The 18,325-nt window shown below is 42.0% G+C and overlaps 1 protein-coding gene and 2 non-coding genes across 5 annotated transcripts in view; 2 read left to right on the top strand and 1 right to left on the bottom strand.

Moving 5' to 3' along the window:
* Positions 1 to 28: 28 nt before the first annotated feature.
* Positions 29 to 18,325, top strand: part of CDC123 (cell division cycle 123) — a 54,695-nt gene continuing 36,398 nt past the window's right edge. Inside the window, exons 1-4 of one of the 3 annotated variants that reach the window (XM_025445269.3) lie at positions 29 to 325; positions 4,783 to 4,854; positions 17,869 to 17,926; positions 18,190 to 18,222. In XM_025445269.3, coding sequence (XP_025301054.1) covers positions 252 to 325; positions 4,783 to 4,854; positions 17,869 to 17,926; positions 18,190 to 18,222 — 237 coding nt within the window. In that variant the 5' untranslated portion in view covers positions 29 to 251. Of the gene's footprint in view, positions 326 to 4,782; positions 4,855 to 7,300; positions 7,385 to 17,868; positions 17,927 to 18,189; positions 18,223 to 18,325 lie in introns of those variants that run through there. The other 2 variants (XM_025445270.3, XM_025445271.3) reach the window with 2 other exon arrangements.
* Positions 8,441 to 8,567, bottom strand: LOC112659132 (U6atac minor spliceosomal RNA). Its single transcript, XR_003136202.1, has one exon. It is a non-coding gene; the product is annotated as a U6atac minor spliceosomal RNA (small nuclear RNA).
* Positions 12,892 to 12,964, top strand: TRNAK-CUU (transfer RNA lysine (anticodon CUU)). The gene has a single exon. It is a non-coding gene; the product is annotated as a tRNA-Lys (tRNA).

Here is an 18,325-nt window from a genome sequence, read left to right as displayed (position 1 = left end):
CCGCGGGCGCGTTGTGCGTGTGCGCATGCGCGCGCGTGTGTGTGTGTGTGTGCGCGTCCGACGCGCTCGTGAAAGGACGCCCCGCGAGCCTCCTCGCTCGCGTTCCCGCTACCACCGCCTTCCTTGACGGACCGGAAGAGTGCTTGAGCCAAAACAGCTCGGCGGCGACTTCCGGGACGGGAGACCTGGGTTCCGGGAGGGGGCTTGGAAGGAGAGGGAGCGGCGGCGGCGGCGGCGGCGGCGGCTGGAGGATGAAGAAGGAGCATGTGCTGCGCTGTCAGTTCTCCGCGTGGTACCCCCTGTTCCGAAGCCTTACTATCAAGAGGTGAGCGCGGAGGGGCTGCGCCGGGGCGATCGGCGATGGGGAACTGCGACATTTTGGGGCGAGTCTTAGCTCCATTCCGCGCCCCCCCACCCCCCCCAAAGAAAAAGCAGGCCTGAGAGCGATTGGATGGGAGCGCGCGCGGGTGCGGAGATTCCGAGTTGCTGGTGGGATTTCAGGGGCGGAGGCGGAGCAGGCTGGCCCCGGCGTTCCGGGGGCTGCGCCGCGGGAGGCAGCGGGGCGTTCGCGGGGCGTTCGCGGGGCGGTGAAGGTCAGAGGCGGGGGACGCGGGGACGGAGCGGGCTGAGGCCCGGGGTCCGCGTCGCCGCCCCTAGACGTGGCTTCGCAGGGGACTTCCTGGCGCCCGGCCTCCGGGGTGCGGGGTGCGCGGGGACAAGCAAGCACCGTGAGCGGGAGCCATGCCTGGAGCCATGCCTGGGCAAGGAGCGGAGCAGACTCGGTTTTCTGGTCCCCTGGCCTCCAGCGGGGAAGCCGGCCTGGGTCTGCAGGCGGGCCGAGGAGTAACTGTGTCATCCTGCCCCGGGCCGTTCAAGGTAAAGAGAGGCAAGGCGGCTGGAACAGCCCGAAGTGTTCCAGGGCGATCGTTACATCCGGAGGATGATGAAGGAGCAGGCTTCCACGCAGGGGGAGGCAGACATCAAAGAAGTGCATGTTCACGGACAGGATTTTTCTGTAACTTGCCCGCTTCCCCTTTAGGCCACCCAGAGGAGCAGGTATTTATAGACCAACTGTCCTTTACCCGTTTAGGCCTCTTGGTGCAGAGTGTGAATAGGGAGAGGGAAACGGTTTTGTTTTCTTTTTTTAAGATTTTATTTATTTATTCATGAGAGACACAGAGAGAGAGAGAGGCAGAGACACAAGCAGAGGGAGAAGCAGCCTCCATGCAGGGAGCCCGACGTGGGACTGGATCCAGGGACCCGGGGGTCATGACCTGGGCCAAAGGCAGATGCTCAACAGCAGAGCCACCCAGGCGTCCCCCCGAGGGAAACGGTTTTGAAATCCTGAGGGCATAAGGAGATTACTCAAAGGACTGTGGTTCTTCTCCGTCCTGTTATTCGTACATAGAGTCTGCTCCCAGGTGGAGGTTAGAGCAGCTCAGCTCAAAGGAAGATAATCTTTGCATTTGAAGGCGGTTGGAGTGCAGCCAAAAGGAAAGGAGGGGCTTCAGCAGCAGCAGTGGACATTACACGCGAATGGAGAAGTGATCTGCCCTCATGATAATCCAGTCCTTTGTTACCTCGTATAATTGAAAGAGGCTTTGGGTTTGACATGATGAGTTATTTGCTTTGGTGTGACTGAAGGGGTGTTTGTGAACCTGTCAGACGTTTCACACTGAGCTCACGTGAACTGACCTGCAACTCTCTGCAGGTGCCTTGTGTGACCCCTGGCATAGTTGGCCTTCCCCTCCAGCAGAGGATAGCGGTTCAAGAATTGGATCCTGGAATCAGGGCCCTCTGTCTGGCTTTGAATTTTGGTTCCCCCAGCTTCTTGAGCAAATTGCTTAATCTCTCTAAGCCCCATCTGGAAATTTGAGAAAATAATAGGATTGTCATGGGAATTAGATGGGACATTTAAAATGCTTGCTACAGTTTCTGGCATGTAGTAAACGCTGCCTGTTGTTACTTTTTTTTTTTTCTATTTATTCACGAGAGACAGAGAGAGAGAGAGAGGCAGAGACACAGGCAGAGGGAAAAGCAGGCTCCTTGCAGGGAGTCCAACGTGGGACTCAATCCTGGGTCTCCAGGATCACACCCTGGGCCGAAGGCAGGCGCTCAACTGCTGAGCCACTCCGGGGAGCCTCTCATTGTTACATTTTGGATTTAATCAAAGCTCTTTGGAAGCAAAATAATTTTAGTTCATTTAGAATCTGTACCATTCATATGAAGCTCAGAATGACAGATAAAGCAAGAGGTGGGATTTTCTGTAGAGCCCACAACTAAGCCATGTTTCCTGACTCTGTTCGTGACTCTGTCTTTAAACTGTTTCTTTAGTCTGTTTAGTTGTGCGGTCATATCACTGGATCCAAATACGTGCCAGGATATCCCTGCACAACCTGGGCCAATGCGGTGGGAGCTGTATTAGCTTTGTCATTGTCATTGTCAGCTTTAATGCTGAGATCATTTTCTTGTTACTGACTCAGCATTATTTTTCAGTGCTTATTAATCACGGTTCAAAAAATGATTAGGTGGATAAGAATACAAGTTTATTTTTTTGACAAGTTCTGGAATTTTGACTCAGGCGTAAGAATCATGAGCTAGATGACTTTGGGCCCCTTTACCTTTCTAAATCTGTTATTTTTCTCAAACATAAAGGCTATATTAAATAATCCTTTAAAGCCTCTTTTTACCTCAAAAATTGTATCAGAATAACTTGTCCATATGTATGTAATTATATTCACTTGAATGGGATATGGAATAGGGTGTTGGATATATAAGGTATTGAATAGGTTATAGAATGAGATAAGTACTTTGTCACTTAATTCATTTACATCAGTCAGGCCTCCATTGTATTCTCACCTGTACTTGTGTTTCAAGACCGATCTAAATTCTTCTCTGACAGCCTCACTAGCTTTGTGTAGAGCTTGCCTGGCAATGACTTGTTTATGGCCCCCAGTCTTTCAGGCACAGTTCCTCTTCTTCCGAATTTGGTAGCCCTTGGTACATACCTCCTCACCTGGGACAACACCTAACATGCTGCTGTACTGTGATTTTTTTTTTTTTCTTTTGTATTTTTCCCCCTCATAGGCTTTGCATTCTTAATGGAACCACTTGGGTATTCTCCTTGACTTGCATAACTTAATGCACGATACCCTCATTAGGATGACTTCAGAACTGGGACTGTAGAACTCAGTGATCCATGAGAAGTAAGCAGAATCTAACTCCACGCCAGCCACTATCTTTAAGAGTTGAAGACCCTCCAGCAGAAAGAATGTGCAAAGAATTCAGCATAGAATCCAACAGTAAACAGTTGTTTTGAATCCAGTCAGGGTTGATGCCACCCGGAGGGAAAGTCCAGGTTCAAATCAGACCTGAGAATTAGTGTAACTCAAAACAAGGGATGTGGACTCTGAAATGATCAATTTGGGGACTTAGAGACATGACTAGCAGAAAAGAGGGCTTGTGTGCTCTCATTGTGGTTGGGAATACCAGCCTAGATGTCTAGGAACTGGCATCTCTGCCAGCATTTCTCAGGCTCAGGCTCCTGAGAAGGTAAACCTCAAAAATTCTCTTGGAAAATGAGTAAGAAAACTTTTCAAGTTTTAAGATACTATTGGAATGTGCGCAAGAGCCTTAGATTGCACTTAGGCTTTAGTTTGCTGGCTTGGTTATAAGTTAAGTATTTGGGAAGGCTTATTCGTGATTAGACAACTGAAATATTTAAAAATAAAATTGAATAGGTTCTTTTGATAACAGAATTAAAAATTCTAGAGCAACTTTTAAGTTTCAAAGGCTCACTTGAAATTTTTTAAAACTTAGCAGATTTACAAATAGAATAGGAAGATCTGATAGTTGACCTCGAAAGCCTGACGAACTAGACTTTTGAATGTGAAATTGTAAATTTGATAAATCAGATATTAGTCTTTAAAACTGAAATAGCCCACAAATAATGTTTTCTATGCACAGAAGCCATTTTTAATTTGCCAGAAAATAAATAAATGATGCGTAAGTCGATGGTGTTCTCGTACCTCTATCTAAGCAGGCCATCATTTCTTTTTATTGTTTAAAGAATATGTGCCTCAAAGTCATAGCATTACAATAGCAGAATTGCTTGATGATTTATGATCACAGAGCAAAAAACAAATGATCCCATGAGATTTTGAAGTGACTTCCAGGTACGGCTTTACCGTCCCTTAATTATCTGAAATGAATTGAACTAAAGCAGCTTTATGGCTCTGGCAGTCAGTTGAACAAAAGGCCACCCCAACTCATCCAGACACATCATGAATTCTTAGCCTCTTGTGCGCATTGCCAACCAAAGAATGGTTTCCAAATCTTAAGTCTGCCTCTGCCCTCTGTCTTAAGAAGATGGTCAGATGCTCTTTCTCCTTTCTTTGCTGCGTTTCCTGTGTTGCTGCAAATATATCTGCTGGTGTCTGATTTCTTAAAAACATGGGTACTCACTCAAAGTTCTCTTGAGCTTCTGCCTTTTGTGCTGTAATTTTATGGTTCTTGGGATTTGACTGGTTTTGTTTCTTGACCCTGATTGTGGTAATACATGAGTTGCAGTTAGTTTACCACAAGATTTATTCATATTATTCTAATTTTTAGTGTGCTGTTACCAAATGTGTATCATTAACATTTCGTACTTTATAGTAAACATAAAGGGAACAAGTAATAAATTAATTGGGTTTGGAATTTTTTTCTCTCTGCTTATGGTTGGTCTTTTTAAAATGATGCCTTTTTGGTAAATGCTTTTTTTTTTTTAATTTTTGTTTTTAGTGTCATTCTTCCACTTCCTCAGAATGTGAAGGATTATTTACTTGATGATGGAACTCTGGTGGTTTCAGGAAGGTAATGTATACGAGAAAAAATTCTTGAAACTTTATCATGAAGAAATGTTGTGATGATTAAATCCAGTAATTTACCACGTTAAATATATACATTAGCTTTGGCACCATTCTCTCCCTTTTTTTTTTCCTAGTTAAAATTATGTCCTGATCTTTGTCCTGTATTTCTCATCAATGCTCAATTAATAAGATTCAGAATTGAGTAGTCGCCAGGTATGAAATTGGGCAGTCCTTTCACCTTTTTCTTGAGAAAATCGGTGTGATAATAACTCTTCTTTATGGTGGTAGGGAAAGGGTGGCAGGGGGAAGAGGTCATGCTATGACATACCTCTGGGATCCTTCCTCTTTTTTTTTTAAGTTTATTAAGTAATCTCTACTGCCAACACGGGGCTTGGACTCAAGGCCCTGAGATCCAGAGTTGCATGCCCTCCTTCCTCCTCCCACTAGCCGCTGGCCACCACCATTCTACTACTTTCTGTGCCTATGATTTTGAGTACTCTAAAGACCTCACATGAGTGGAATCATGTAGTCTTTGTACTTTTGTGACCAGCTTTACTTAACCAGCATGATGTCTTTGGGGTTTGCCCATATTACGGTGTGTGTCAGTTTCCTTCTCATTAAGGCCGCATACTGCTCAATGGTACGAGTGGGCACGTTTTGGTGCCTTACTCTTGACCCCCTTGCCTGACTTCATTTTTCTGCATAATACTTCTTTGCATCTGACATAGTTCCCATAACTGTCCTGGTATTAGAATGCCGGCTTCATCAGAACTGGGACTTGGACAGTTTTGTTCCTGGTTCTTGGAGCAGTGCCTGACACATAGAGGTGCTTGATAGACGTTTGTCGGGTGAAGGAACTTAAAAATATAAGTAGAATATTGTATATGTTTTCAATACATTAATTTTTTTAAAAGATTTTATTTATTTATTCATGAGAGGCACAGAGAGAGAGAGAGAGAGAGAGAGAGAGAGAGAGAGACACAGGCAGAGGGAGAAGCAGGCTCCATGCAGGGAGCCCTATATGGGACTCGATCCCGGGTCTCCAGGGTCAGGCCCTGGGCTGAAGGCAGCGCTAAACCGCTGGGCCACCGGGGCTGCCCAATACATTAATTTTTTTAAAGATTTATTTATTTTAGAGAGAGCAAGAGCATGAGTGAATTGGGTGGGAGTGGGAGGAACAGAGGGAGAGAGAGTGTCTTAGACTCCATGCTGAGCATGGAGCCTGGTGCGGGGCTCAATCTCATGACCTTGAAATCACAACCTGACCTGAAAACAAGAGCATAACCAACCAACTGAGCTACCCAGGTACCCCACAGTAATACTAATTTTACACCCCCCTCTTTGATGAATTTTCTGTGTAGCTTTCTGGATTTTATTTATGTTTTTTGTATCCTCAGCCTCATAATAACTTGAAAATTATTAATTGGGAGCCTCATTAATTTGAAATAATTGCAGGATAAGGAGACAGTAGAGTAGTTAGGCAAAACTTGACTTTGTGATACCAATGACATAGTTTTTATTATTCTCAAATCTGGAACAATAATGAAGTCATATATATGGGACTAAAAAAAATGATTTCTTACCTTAGCAAATACTGGATAGATTTCCCTACTCTAAGCATATTGAAGAGCCCCCATGTTTTCCATTGGCCAGACGTGTGCGGGAGCGTGTGGCAGACCCTGTTAAATACCTTGGAACGGCTCCAGGCAGCACCCTGCTTCACAGCAAGGTGAAGGATTCCGCCCTTTTTGGAGTTGACGGTTCATTCGTGTTTTGTGGGAGTTGATACAGTGTGGTGGCACTGGTCCTTCTGTCCCACTGCCTACTGTCAAATCATATCTTTGTGATTTCTAGCACTCTGTGCCTCGTTTTCCCTGACTGTATGTAAATGGGGTGACTGATATCCCAGGACTCCCCTTGGGTCGTTACACAGATGAAAGGAGGTAATGTGTAAAGTGTTTCACTCAATACTGGCGTATCATATGCCCTTAAAAAACATTAACTGCTCTCACCGTCATCACGGATCTTAGTCCGAACATTATACAGGCACACCAGTAAAGATGTAAGTGAAAATTGTGATGAGACAAGAAATCACTGGGGGTGGGCTGGCTAGGGATTGCAGGGAATACCCTGAAGAAGTAACTTAGGAGCCTCTGAAATGGGAAGTTTGAGTGGAAGGTAGTCAGTTGATGGGTGGAGGGAAGAATCTTCCAGGCTGAGAGAATAGCATTAAGGAGACCTCTGAGGCATGGAAGGTCTTGACCTGCAGGACACTACAAGTGGGTCATGTGGCAGGAGCGTGGAGGGCCAAATGGTGCAAGGGTGGGTTGCTGCCATTAGGGGAGGTTGTAAGAGGGTGTGTGGGAGTCCTGTTAAAGATTCTAGAATTTATTCTGAGGTCAGTGAGAATGCATTAAAGAACTCTGAGGTCCAGTTACCACGTGGAAATTGGAAACCAGTTAGGAGGATACTACATTGGATCAAGAGCAAACTGGCAGTGGCTGAACTATGGTGGTGACTCTGGAGGGGGAGAAGTGAGTGGAGTTGAGACGTCTTAGAGCTGTACCTTCAGAACTTGGTGACAGAGAAGGAGGGGGCAAGAATCACCCTCTAATTTCTGACTGAACAGCGAGATGCATGAAGATGTCACTTGCTCAGGCTGAGGAAAGCCTTTGATTTGAAAAGGGTAGTAATTTTATAGCTTAGATTCCTTTTGTAGTAAAAACTTGACAATTATAGGTATAATTTAAATGAAGGACATTTATAATAAAATGCAGAGGTCCTGAGTATAACATAAATACATACACCTGTTTCATCACCTTTTCCATGAAAAATAGCAAACATTCCCACTCCCCTAGAAAGCCCCTGCCCCCCTTTCAGGTCGATCCTGCCTGCCGTCCCCAACCTAAGCCAGGCAAACACTGGTCTGACTTACATCTTCATCTCTTAGTTCTGTCAGTTTTAGGACTTCCTGTAAGTGAAATAAGATACTGTTTATTCTTTTGTGTCTGTCTGCTTTACCTCTACATAATGCTTTTGGGATTCATCTGTGTTGCTGCATTTCATTGCTAAGTAGCTTTCTTCAAATGTCTTTTTTTTCCTATAAAGATTTAATTTTTAAGTAATCTGTATGTCCAATGTGGGGCTTCAACTTACAACCCTGAGATCAAGAGTCCTATGCTTCACTGACTGAGCCAGCCAGGTGCCCCTAAATGTGTCTTTAAAAAAAAAAAAAAAAAAAAACTCAGTTTTTATACTTTGTGTGTGGGCTTGGTTGTGTATCCCTCTTAGTATATTCCTTACTATCCTAATCTTTTCTTTTTTCATTAGAGTCAATGGTGTTTTATATATATATATTTTTAATCTATAAGTGTTAATTTTTTAAAAAGTTTTTATTCAAATTCTAGTTAGTTAGCATACAGTGTAATATTGGTTTTAGGTGTACAGTATAGCAATTGACCACTTCCATACATCACTCAGTGCCCATCATGACAAGTGCACTCCTTAATCCCCATCACCTATTTCACCTATTCCCCCATCCACCTCCCCTCTGTGACCATCAATTTGTTCTCTACTGTTATCTGTTACTTGAAAAACAAGGGTTAGATGCCTCGAAATGGGTGGCAGTGCCTTAACCATATGTGTGTTGTTAGGCCTGAGAGTCTCTTCCATCCTTGTCAAGAGGAATGCTAACTTTCCTCTCAGTTAATACAATATTTGCTATCCTAATCTTTTTAACCTTCCCATGAAGATTGAGGGAATAAAAAGGGAAGATGAGAAGACCCTGTAGAGCTTTAATTAACTGAAAATAACATAATTTAAACTAAAGAGATAATAAAATTTTAGATGAGTTAACAGTTTTGGTTAGGATGACCTTGGAGAAAAAACAACCTCTGAGTGATTAAAATCTAGAGTCACTAGTCACAATATCAACCATTAGTTATTGATATAAGATATCAGTCAACAGAATAAATTACCCTAGGGATAACAGCACAATCCTAGAGTTTATGTCAACAACAGGATTCATGGCCTGGGATCAGGACATCCTAATAGTTTTCGTTTGTTCAACAGTTAAAGTCCTACATGATCTGAGCTCAGGCCAGAGTAATCCAGGTTGGTTTCTATCAGTAACTTCTCCCTGAGTTCAGATAGTAACCATTAGGTGAATGAGTGTGTATATAAAATATTATCTATAGAGTACTGTAACTGCATCTATTAACATATGAACATTTTAGCTCCTTTGTATGGAATGTTTCTCTGCATCAAAGAATACAATGTTATAGTGACAGATAAAGAGGAGTTAATGAACTAGACTTACTGAATATTCTTTTATTGTGAGTAGGCCAGTAGTGAACTAGTACTGGTTATTTGTAGATACCGAGATAGATCAGTTAGGCATCTTTCCTTAGCATGGGACTATGGGAATATATATGACTTAGTTTTTTATTGTTGTTAATTTATTCATGAGAGACACAGAGAGAGAGAGAGGCAGAGACACAGGCTGAAGGAGAAGCAGGCTCCATGCAGGGAGCCCGACGTGGGACTTGATCCTGGGTCTCCAGGATCAGGTCCCCGGCTGAAGGCGGCACTAAACCAGTGAGCCACCCGGGCTGCCCTGTATGACTTAGTTTTGTTGGGTAAAATAAATTCTGAAATGGTAGGGAGTGGGAGCAATATGAATGCTTAGAAATCCCATCATGTATAAAGATGCCCCCATCTCATTTTTAATTATCAAAGTAATACTTGCTCATTATCATAAACTCGAAAAGTACAGAAAATATAGAGAAGCAGGAAAAAAAATCACTTATAATTGCACCACCTAGAAGCAGAAGCAAATGCTGTTCAAATATTGGCATATCTTCTCTAGCCTTTTTAAATGTGTATTTTAGCCTAAATTATGAGCATACCACATTCATAATTTTATATATTTTTTCATTGAACACCATAGCATGATTTTTCCATGTTTTTAAAATGGCATAAAATTATTTTTAGTAATTGCATAATATCCATGTATATGCATTTGGTATAACTGATCTAATTTCATAGTTGTTGGACATTTAGGTATTTATAACTTTACTAAAAAAAATTTTTTTTACAGTGAATGTATTTTTGCTTGGAACCCTGTTTGCATTTAGGATTGTTTCTGTGCAATAAGAATTCCAGACTCTAGTTACAGGGCAAAGGTTATAAAAATTTTTAAGACTCAGGGCACCTGGGTGGCTCAGTGATTGAGTGCCTGCCTTCCTTTGGCTTAGGTCATGATCCCGGAGTCCTGGGATCGAGTCCCACATTGTGCTCCCCTCAGGCTTCTCCCTCTGCCTATGTCTCTGCCTCTCCCTCTGTGGCTTTCATGAATAAATAAATAAAATCTTAAAAAAAAATTTTTTTTAAGGCTCTTGACCAGTATTGCCAAATAGCTTTCACTAACCATTGTACTAGTTATGCTCTTAACACTAGTCCTTTAGGGTACCTATCTCAGAAAGCAAAATTTCCTAATTATGTGCTTTCCTCTAGGTTTCCAAGTTAGTTGTTACAAATAAATTAAAAGGCATACCAGCTTCTGAATGGAATTTCTTCAGTTTCATCTCCCATGAAATGAACCTGACTTTTTGTCTGTTCAGGCTCTTAATCTTCCCAACCTGCCATCCAGTGCTCCCTGTGTTTGTTCCCTGGGTCAGTTGGGGTGATTTTGGTTGCAAGTAACAGAATGTCTTCTGTGGTCCAGGTGTTTGTGTGGTCCCCAAATTCATATGTTGAAGTTCTGATGCCCAGAGATAATCAGTCGGAGGAGGTAGGACTTTTGGGAGGTGATTGGGCGAGGGTGGAGGCTTCATGAATGGCATTTGTGCCCTAATAAAAGGTGCCCCACTCCCTAACTCCCTAACCCCTTCTGCCGTGTGAGGATGCAGCAAGAAGGTAGCCATCTGCAGCTTGGAACAGAGCTGGCCCCCTGATCCTGGGTTTCCAGCCTCCAGAACTATGAGAAGTACATCCCTGTTTATAAGCCACCCAGTGTATGGTATTTTGTGATAGTAACCCATACGGACTAAAACAATATCCAGTTTTAAACTTGACTTAACCGAGGAGGCAAATAGCTTATTTCATAAGAAGCCCTAAGGCATGGCAACTATGGGAAAGTATAGTAGTTCAGTGATGCTAGGACTCAAAATCAGCTTCTCTGTGAACTTCCTGGTTTTCCTCCCGAGTCCCAAGTTCACCATAGTTGTTTCAAGGATCATGCCCTCACGCTATCATATCCAGAGTCCAGGATATATGAGATCCTGTCTCACCTCCTTCTTGAAGAGCAGGACAAACTTTCTCAGGAGTTCCCTGGCCCTTGTGGATCAGAGTCAGGTCCCTCACTGGCAAATGGGATAGAATAGCCATGTGTGGTAGATGAGTCTATGTTGTGGTTGGGCAAAGTCCATTAGGTATGGAGGCACTTTGTTTCTGAAAAAATTGGAGGTTTTATTGACAGAGAAATGGGAAATGGCCAAAGGGGTCTGCCATAGCTCTTGATTCTTCATGCCTAATCTCCCATTACCTTTACATTGAGGACATTGTTTCACTCCAGGCTTTCAGTTCTGGAAGGTGTGTTCTTTACATTTATAACTCAGTACAGAGTCTGGGCTCACTAAGTATTTGTTGGATGAGTGAATAAATGACCATGATTACTCTTTTCCATGGTGGCCTAAATGAAGTCAAATGAATAGTACAGACCAAGGGATGATTACTGGGTTTATCTTGTTTGCCAGCTCAGATCTACTGGTAATGGTTTCCTGGAGTGATGTGTTGAGAAGGGTTCTGAGGCTATATCTGGGGTTCAATGAGAAGGAATGCTTGATTCAATTATTAATGCCTACAGTGGGTAGGGGAAAGGAGGCTAGTGGCATGCATTTCTGGTATAGAGTGATTCATTTTATTGCACATTATTGGGTGTGTCCCACCCTCCTAAGATGGGTGCGGAGCATGCTACAGAAATAAGATGGGTGGGATATCCCTGTTTAGTAGCTAAATTAAAGATGTAAGTAAATAGAAGCCCGTTTTTTAGGGGGGGAATAAAAGCATCCAGTATTCTTCTAAGAATGTTTTTGAAGTATAAATAATCACTGGGATGATTGTGGAAGTTTTTATGATAGAGGTGATCCTGGATCTGGGCTCACAAGTTGGATCTGACTCAGGTGGTCTGACTCACTGCTTCCAGGAACTAATCTTTACTTACCCCTTTCTGATCCCAAGTTTGTTCTTTCCTGATCTGTCTCCCTCAAGGCAGAATAATGATAGATGCCAATCATAAAACACAAAATCATAAAACGACTCTTAGGTGTGATCATGGTTTGAATCTTCACAACTCTGTAGAGTAGCTGTTACTATGCTGGTTTTACAGACAGGATAATGGTGCAGGGTCTCGGCTTACAGTAGTAGAACTGACACACTCAAGCTATGTCTGCCTCCAAAGCCAGTGCTCTTTAAGGTTCCCCATGGCTCTTATGTTCCAGCTCTGTGCTAGATGTGATATTGGAAATATGGAATATTTTATAAATATTAGCATCATACTTTAGCCAATTCAGTCCTCAGTAATTTGAGACATACCTTAGAAAGCAAGTCTAATAAATTGGAAGTTTATATTCTCCATCATCTTCTACAGTGACCAGGTTTTGTGACATAATGTCACAGTGGGCACTGTAATAAATTCCTCTGAAGAACTATATGGATATACTGGTTATAAATATGATTTTTAAAATGTATATCATTTAAAAAGTGATATTTTAGAGTGGTAAAGTGCATTTTCAAGTTCATTCACTGTCTTTTGTGTTGTAAGATTAAGTAAGTCTTATTAAAGATAATAATGTACTTAAAAATATGTGGTATTTAAAGAGAGATGCAAGAGAAAGAACAATTAGCTCCTTGGGCAGGGATTCACAAGTGACAGTGTGTTAGTATTATCACTGTACTACAATGTCTGGTTCTTAGCTTCATGGATCTGGGAACTCAATTCTTTAGGATTACAAAGGGTTGATAAAAATTTAGGAATTGGGGTGCCTGGCTGGCTCAGTCGGTAGAGCATGTGACTCTTAATCTCAGGGTTGTGAGTTCAAGCCCCATGTTGGGCGTAGAGCTTACTTTTAAAAAAGAAAATTTAGGGGATCCCTGGGTGGCGCAGCGGTTTAGCGCCTGCCTTTGGCCCGGGGCGCGATCCTGGAGACCCGGGATCGAATCCCACGTCAGGCTCCCTGTATGGAGCCTGCTTCTCCCTCTGCCTGTGTCTTTGCCTCTCTCTCCCTCTCTCTGTGTGACTATCATAAATAAAAAAGAAAAAAGAAAAAAAAAAAAGAAAATTTAGGGAACTGATTGATATACATTAACCAGTATTACAACCGATTGATTGAATGAATGACGAGCCAGTGTGTCAATTTCTTGGTTTATAAGGGAGGATATGCCTTTCTAGTGATTGCTCCTGTAACACTTAATATATGGTACACCCTCAACAAATTTGAATGGAACCACTGTCGGTAGCTTTGTATTTCATAACAATATACTTACACTGATTATTTCTTTTTTTTTTTTTTATTTTTTTTTTATTTATTTATGATAGTCACAGAGAGAGAGAGAGAGAGGCAGAGACACAGGCAGAGGGAGAAGCAGGCTCCATGCACTGGGAGCCTGATGTGGGATTCGATCCCGGGTCTCCAGGATCGTGCCCTGGGCCAAAGGCAGGCGCCAAACCGCTGCGCCACCCAGGGATCCCCTGATTATTTCTTAATATTATCTCCTCCTTAGATATTATTTCTTGAATTTGTGTTATGGTATTTGAATATTTTGTTTTCTTGCACTTTCTCTATCTTCATTACAGTTTTTGGTTAAATCAGTAGCCAGTGGTCACAATATTACTACATTATTGGCTGATTACCACTGTGGCTGATTACTCTTTCTTTACTAATGACCATGTTCTTTAAATTTGCTTTATTTTTCATGTGTCTGTCCTAATACTTAGTAACCGTTCCAATAGACAGGTCATAAGCCTGTTAACTATTTCTCTAAATACTCATGGGCACTTCCAAATTTTCCATTTTCCATTTTCCTTTCCTGAAGATTTCACTTTAGCAATCCCTCTTCTTCCTATTCCAATCCAGTAGCTCTTCAGGTTGGTATACAGTTGTCACCTGGAACTTTACTATTTTGTGTTGGATTTTCTGTCCTTTGGATACCATATTTTTGGGTCTCTTGATTTACTTGTTTTATTGAATCTCATGTTCTACAATGCAGAGGAGGAAAAACTTTTGAGTGTTTTTATACCTGAAAAAATTTTTTATCTATAGATTTTTGGCAGGGGGATAAGGGTGGATTGGTTTAGTATGGATTCTAGGCAGAAAATTACCCTTGTGATTTTGAAGGTATGGTCTACTGTCTTCTAGAATGCTATGAAATCCCTTATCATTTTGATTTGTGTTCCTTTATTGTGACCTGGTTTTCTTTATGATTGTTTTTTAGAATTCTTTTCCTTTATATATATATATTCCTTTATATTTTATGATAGTTCCTCTGTATTGACCAAACATACAGACTTAGAACAATAAACATTTTGTCAGTGATTGCTCAGCTGAGTGTTGAGAGACAATTTTTGGTTCTCTCAGTTACTACTTATCTTGCAAGCAGAGGTACTGATTGTTTTTGTTCTTGATTATCTTTTCAAGGATGTTTATATAGCAAACAACCTTGGAAGGTAGAGATAATGGCTCCTTCCCTAGCAGAAAGCAGGTTTATTTACTGTCTAGTACAGGTAAAGACAGCCTCTCTGCCTTTAGGTCAGAGACTGAGCAGGTTTAGTAAAGATGAGGTTTCTTAAATTCAGGGTTCCTCAGTTGTGATGCAAACCTGGCTACTCCTTGACCTCCCATGGGCCAGAGGGGACTGATGGACAGATGCATCTCATACTTCATGCTGTGTTGTGAGTCTGAGTCCTTTGTTTCTGACCTAAGAGTCATATGTCTTCTGCCAGAGTCTGGACACTCTGGCCAGCTAGCCTGTTAGCTTGCAAGTGGGGTAAACTCTCAGAGCCTCTATACTTCTTGACACTGGATGAGTCTTCTGTTTGTCTTGCTAAGGTCATGTTGCTATAGTCATTTGGTGGTTCTGTTGAACACCTGGATGCTTTTAAGGTGGCCTCATATGTCTGGCAGTTGATGCTGGGCCTCTCTTTCTTTGTAGTCTCTCATCTCAGAAGACGACTCTTAGCTTCTTTACATAGTGTTGGCAGCATTCCAAACCTGAGAGTGGAGGCTGTAAAGGCTTCTGATACCTAAAATTACATGATGTCACTTCTACATTTTGTTGGTCATGATGAGTCTTGAAGCCAGTTTAAATTAAAGGAATGGGGATATAAATGCCATTTTTTGATAGGAAGAGTGGCAAAGGTTCCTCACAGAGGAGATGGGAAGAATTATTGTGGCCACCTTTGCACATCGCCTAAGCACCCTTTCATCCCAACCATTCACTGTGCTGTGTACTTGGTGAGCCCTTCCATTCTAGAGACATATTTTTCAGTTTGGGAACATTTAAAAATACTCTATCTTTGATAATTTTCTCTTATTTTCTGGTTTCTCTTTCTTGAACTTCCATTATTTCGATGCTGGATCTTGCTGGATTCTCTGAATTTTATCATTCCCTCTCTGTTGTCTATCTCTTTGTCTTCTTAGTTCTTTCTGGGAAATTTCCTTCATTTTGCCATTCTATTGAATTTTTAACTAGCAACTATCATGTTTTCATTTCTTCAAGTTCAATTCTATCCTCTGTTCCTTTCTTTCTTAATTAAAAAAAAAATTTTTTTTTTTTCCAGAATAGGTTTCATGCCCAGCATGGAGCTCAAGGTGGGGCTTGAACTCACAACCCTGAGATCAAGACCTAAGCTGGTATCAGAAGTTGGATGCTTAACTGACTAGGCTACCCAGGTGCCCCTTCTCTGTTCCTTTCTTATAGCTTCCTGTTCTTCACTCATGGATGCAGTATCTTCTTTTATCTTTTTCTCTTTTATCCTCTTTATCTTTTATCTTTATATTAATGATTTTATTTATTTATTTTTTAAAGAATTATTTATTTATTCATGAGAAACACAGCGGGGGCGGGGGGCAGAGACACAGGCAGAGGGAGAAGCAGGCTCCATGCAAGGAGCCTGATGTGGGACTCGATCCCGGGTCTCCAGGATCACACCCTGGGCTGCAGGCGGCACTAAACCGCTGCGCCACCGGGGCTGCCCTATATTAATGATTTTAAAAAATATTTTTAATCTGGTCCCTTTATTGTCTCTTTCCTATATATACTTTTCTTCTTTTAAAAAACATTTTTTTTTTCATCCTAGAGCCTTTGTTTAGTTTTCTAATGATTCTAGGCCTTTCTTCATATTTAAGAGTGAGGACACACACACTTGTACTCACACTCACTCTGTACCCAGTTGGGACTCACTTACTAAGAGTGCCCACAATCAGCAGGTATTGATGAAAGTTTTCCGGAGGACAGTTATCTGTAGGTTTGTCCTCAGGGGGTTTCAGTTTCTACAGAGAAGAATCTTGTAGTCTGTGTGTGTTCTGGGAGCAGGATGGGAGAAAGGGACCAGAGGCTTCACTGTTAGTGTGATTTTCACATGGCTTTTCATCATACTCTACCATTTCACCCTAATATTCCTCTGGGACGTTACAGACCTGAGTCCTTTGGTTCATGGAAGGATTAGTTGTTAGGGTGTGCAGGGTGAGGAAGGCTGCTTGTGTCTTACTGCCTCTTCTGTGGACTTCACACAAGTCACCTTTGGTAGCCCAGAGCTTTGGTCTCATCATCTAGTGGAGTTCTAGGTTCTACCTGTTGCTCACTGGGTTATCCTTCTTTTTTTTTTTTTTTTTTTTTTTAAAGATTTTATTTATTTATGAGCAACACAGCAGAGAGGAGAGAGAGAAAGAGGCAGAGACACAGGCAGAGGGAGAAGTAGGCTCCATGCAGGGAGCCTGATGTGGGACTCGATCCCAGGTCCCCAGGATCAGGCCCTGGGCTGAACGCAGCATTAAACCCCTGAGCCACCCGGGCTGCCCTGGGTTATCCTTCTTATTGGCTTTCTGTTTTCCAAACTTCTGTTGCTGTCTCTTTTCTGCGGTTGTCTCCTTTGGGGGGGTGGGGATTTTTCCCACCATTTTAATGGAGCTTCAAGAGGGAACATAGGGATAGATAAATGCCCATGGTCAATCAGTAGCCTCCCTTTCCCTTCTTGTAGTTTCTTGGTACAGATCCTATGCTGGTTCTTATTCTGATTATTATTGCTTTCATTGATGTGGTGAGTTCTTCATAGCCCAGTTATTTGTGGTTTTAGTGTTAATGAGAGGGAATACTCTGTGTTTTCACCTTTGCTTCCTCCCTAGGCAATGAAGATTGGCTGCTAGCTGGTCCTTTTCTACACGTGCTTTCCTCACTGGCTTCTTCAAAGATAGCATGTCTGAGTCTTTCTTTCCCTCTCTCCCCACACCTTTCTGTTGTGCCCATCCAAATCCAGGGACATTCTTAACACTAGCTCACACACTCTGTTTTCACTACATACGCAAAAGATTCTTGATTTTGCCATTTTGGGGTATTCCAGCTCTTCAGTAGAACAGCTCTTTGGGTGATTCCTTTTGGCCTCTTCATCTCACTTGATCTTCCTTGTCTATGGCAGCATTTCTCATGTATTGGGATTCAGAGCTGTAGATGACTGCTCATGCCTTCAGAGCTGGAGTTTGAGTTTTTCCTTTCCTTGGTTCTAGTGATTTTCTGAGAAAAGGGCAGAAAGTGCTTCTTTTGCCATCTCTTACTGGAAGTGTACTAATTAATTTTATATCAGCTTTATATTAGTTTCTGTCTCAAGAAATGAACTTTACCTAACATCCTCCAATTCGGAGGCCTTTTTTTTTTTTTTAATTTATAGTCCGTACACTTGAAATTATGACTACATACATGGATTAAAGTGTTTTCCTTGCTTAATTTTTGTTTTATGTTCTTCTAGGGAAGATCCACCAACACATTCTCAACCAAACAGTGATAATGAAGCAGAAGAAATACAGGTTGGTTAAAAAACAAAACAAAACAAAAAAGAACCTTTATTAAACTGTTGTAATTTAAGTGATCTCTGAAATGATTCTGATATTTACATCTCTGCATACATTTGGTAAAGTGAGAAATTACACAAAAATCTCACTTTGACATGTAGTTTGTGTTCAGAAAGTGATATCTCATACTTATGTGTCATTTTTAGACGGAGCATTGCTTTTTGGAAGCCCAGTGCACTATCCACATTTAATACTCTGTTTCTGTCCTCTTTGTGCAGTGGTCAGACGACGAGAACACGGCTACGCTTACGGTAAGAGCAAAGCCACACAAGTGTAGGGACAGCTTTGCACTGTGACACAGGGTGCTTCAGTGTTTCAATAATACCTCTCTAAATTCCCTTTTACTGACTACTT

The sequence above is a fragment of the Canis lupus genome, chromosome 2, assembly GCF_003254725.2.
Source record: "Canis lupus dingo isolate Sandy chromosome 2, ASM325472v2, whole genome shotgun sequence".
Lineage (NCBI taxonomy): Eukaryota > Metazoa > Chordata > Mammalia > Carnivora > Canidae > Canis > Canis lupus.
Note: the sequence above shows the minus strand (reverse complement) of the source record. Positions and strands in the feature narration are given on the sequence as shown.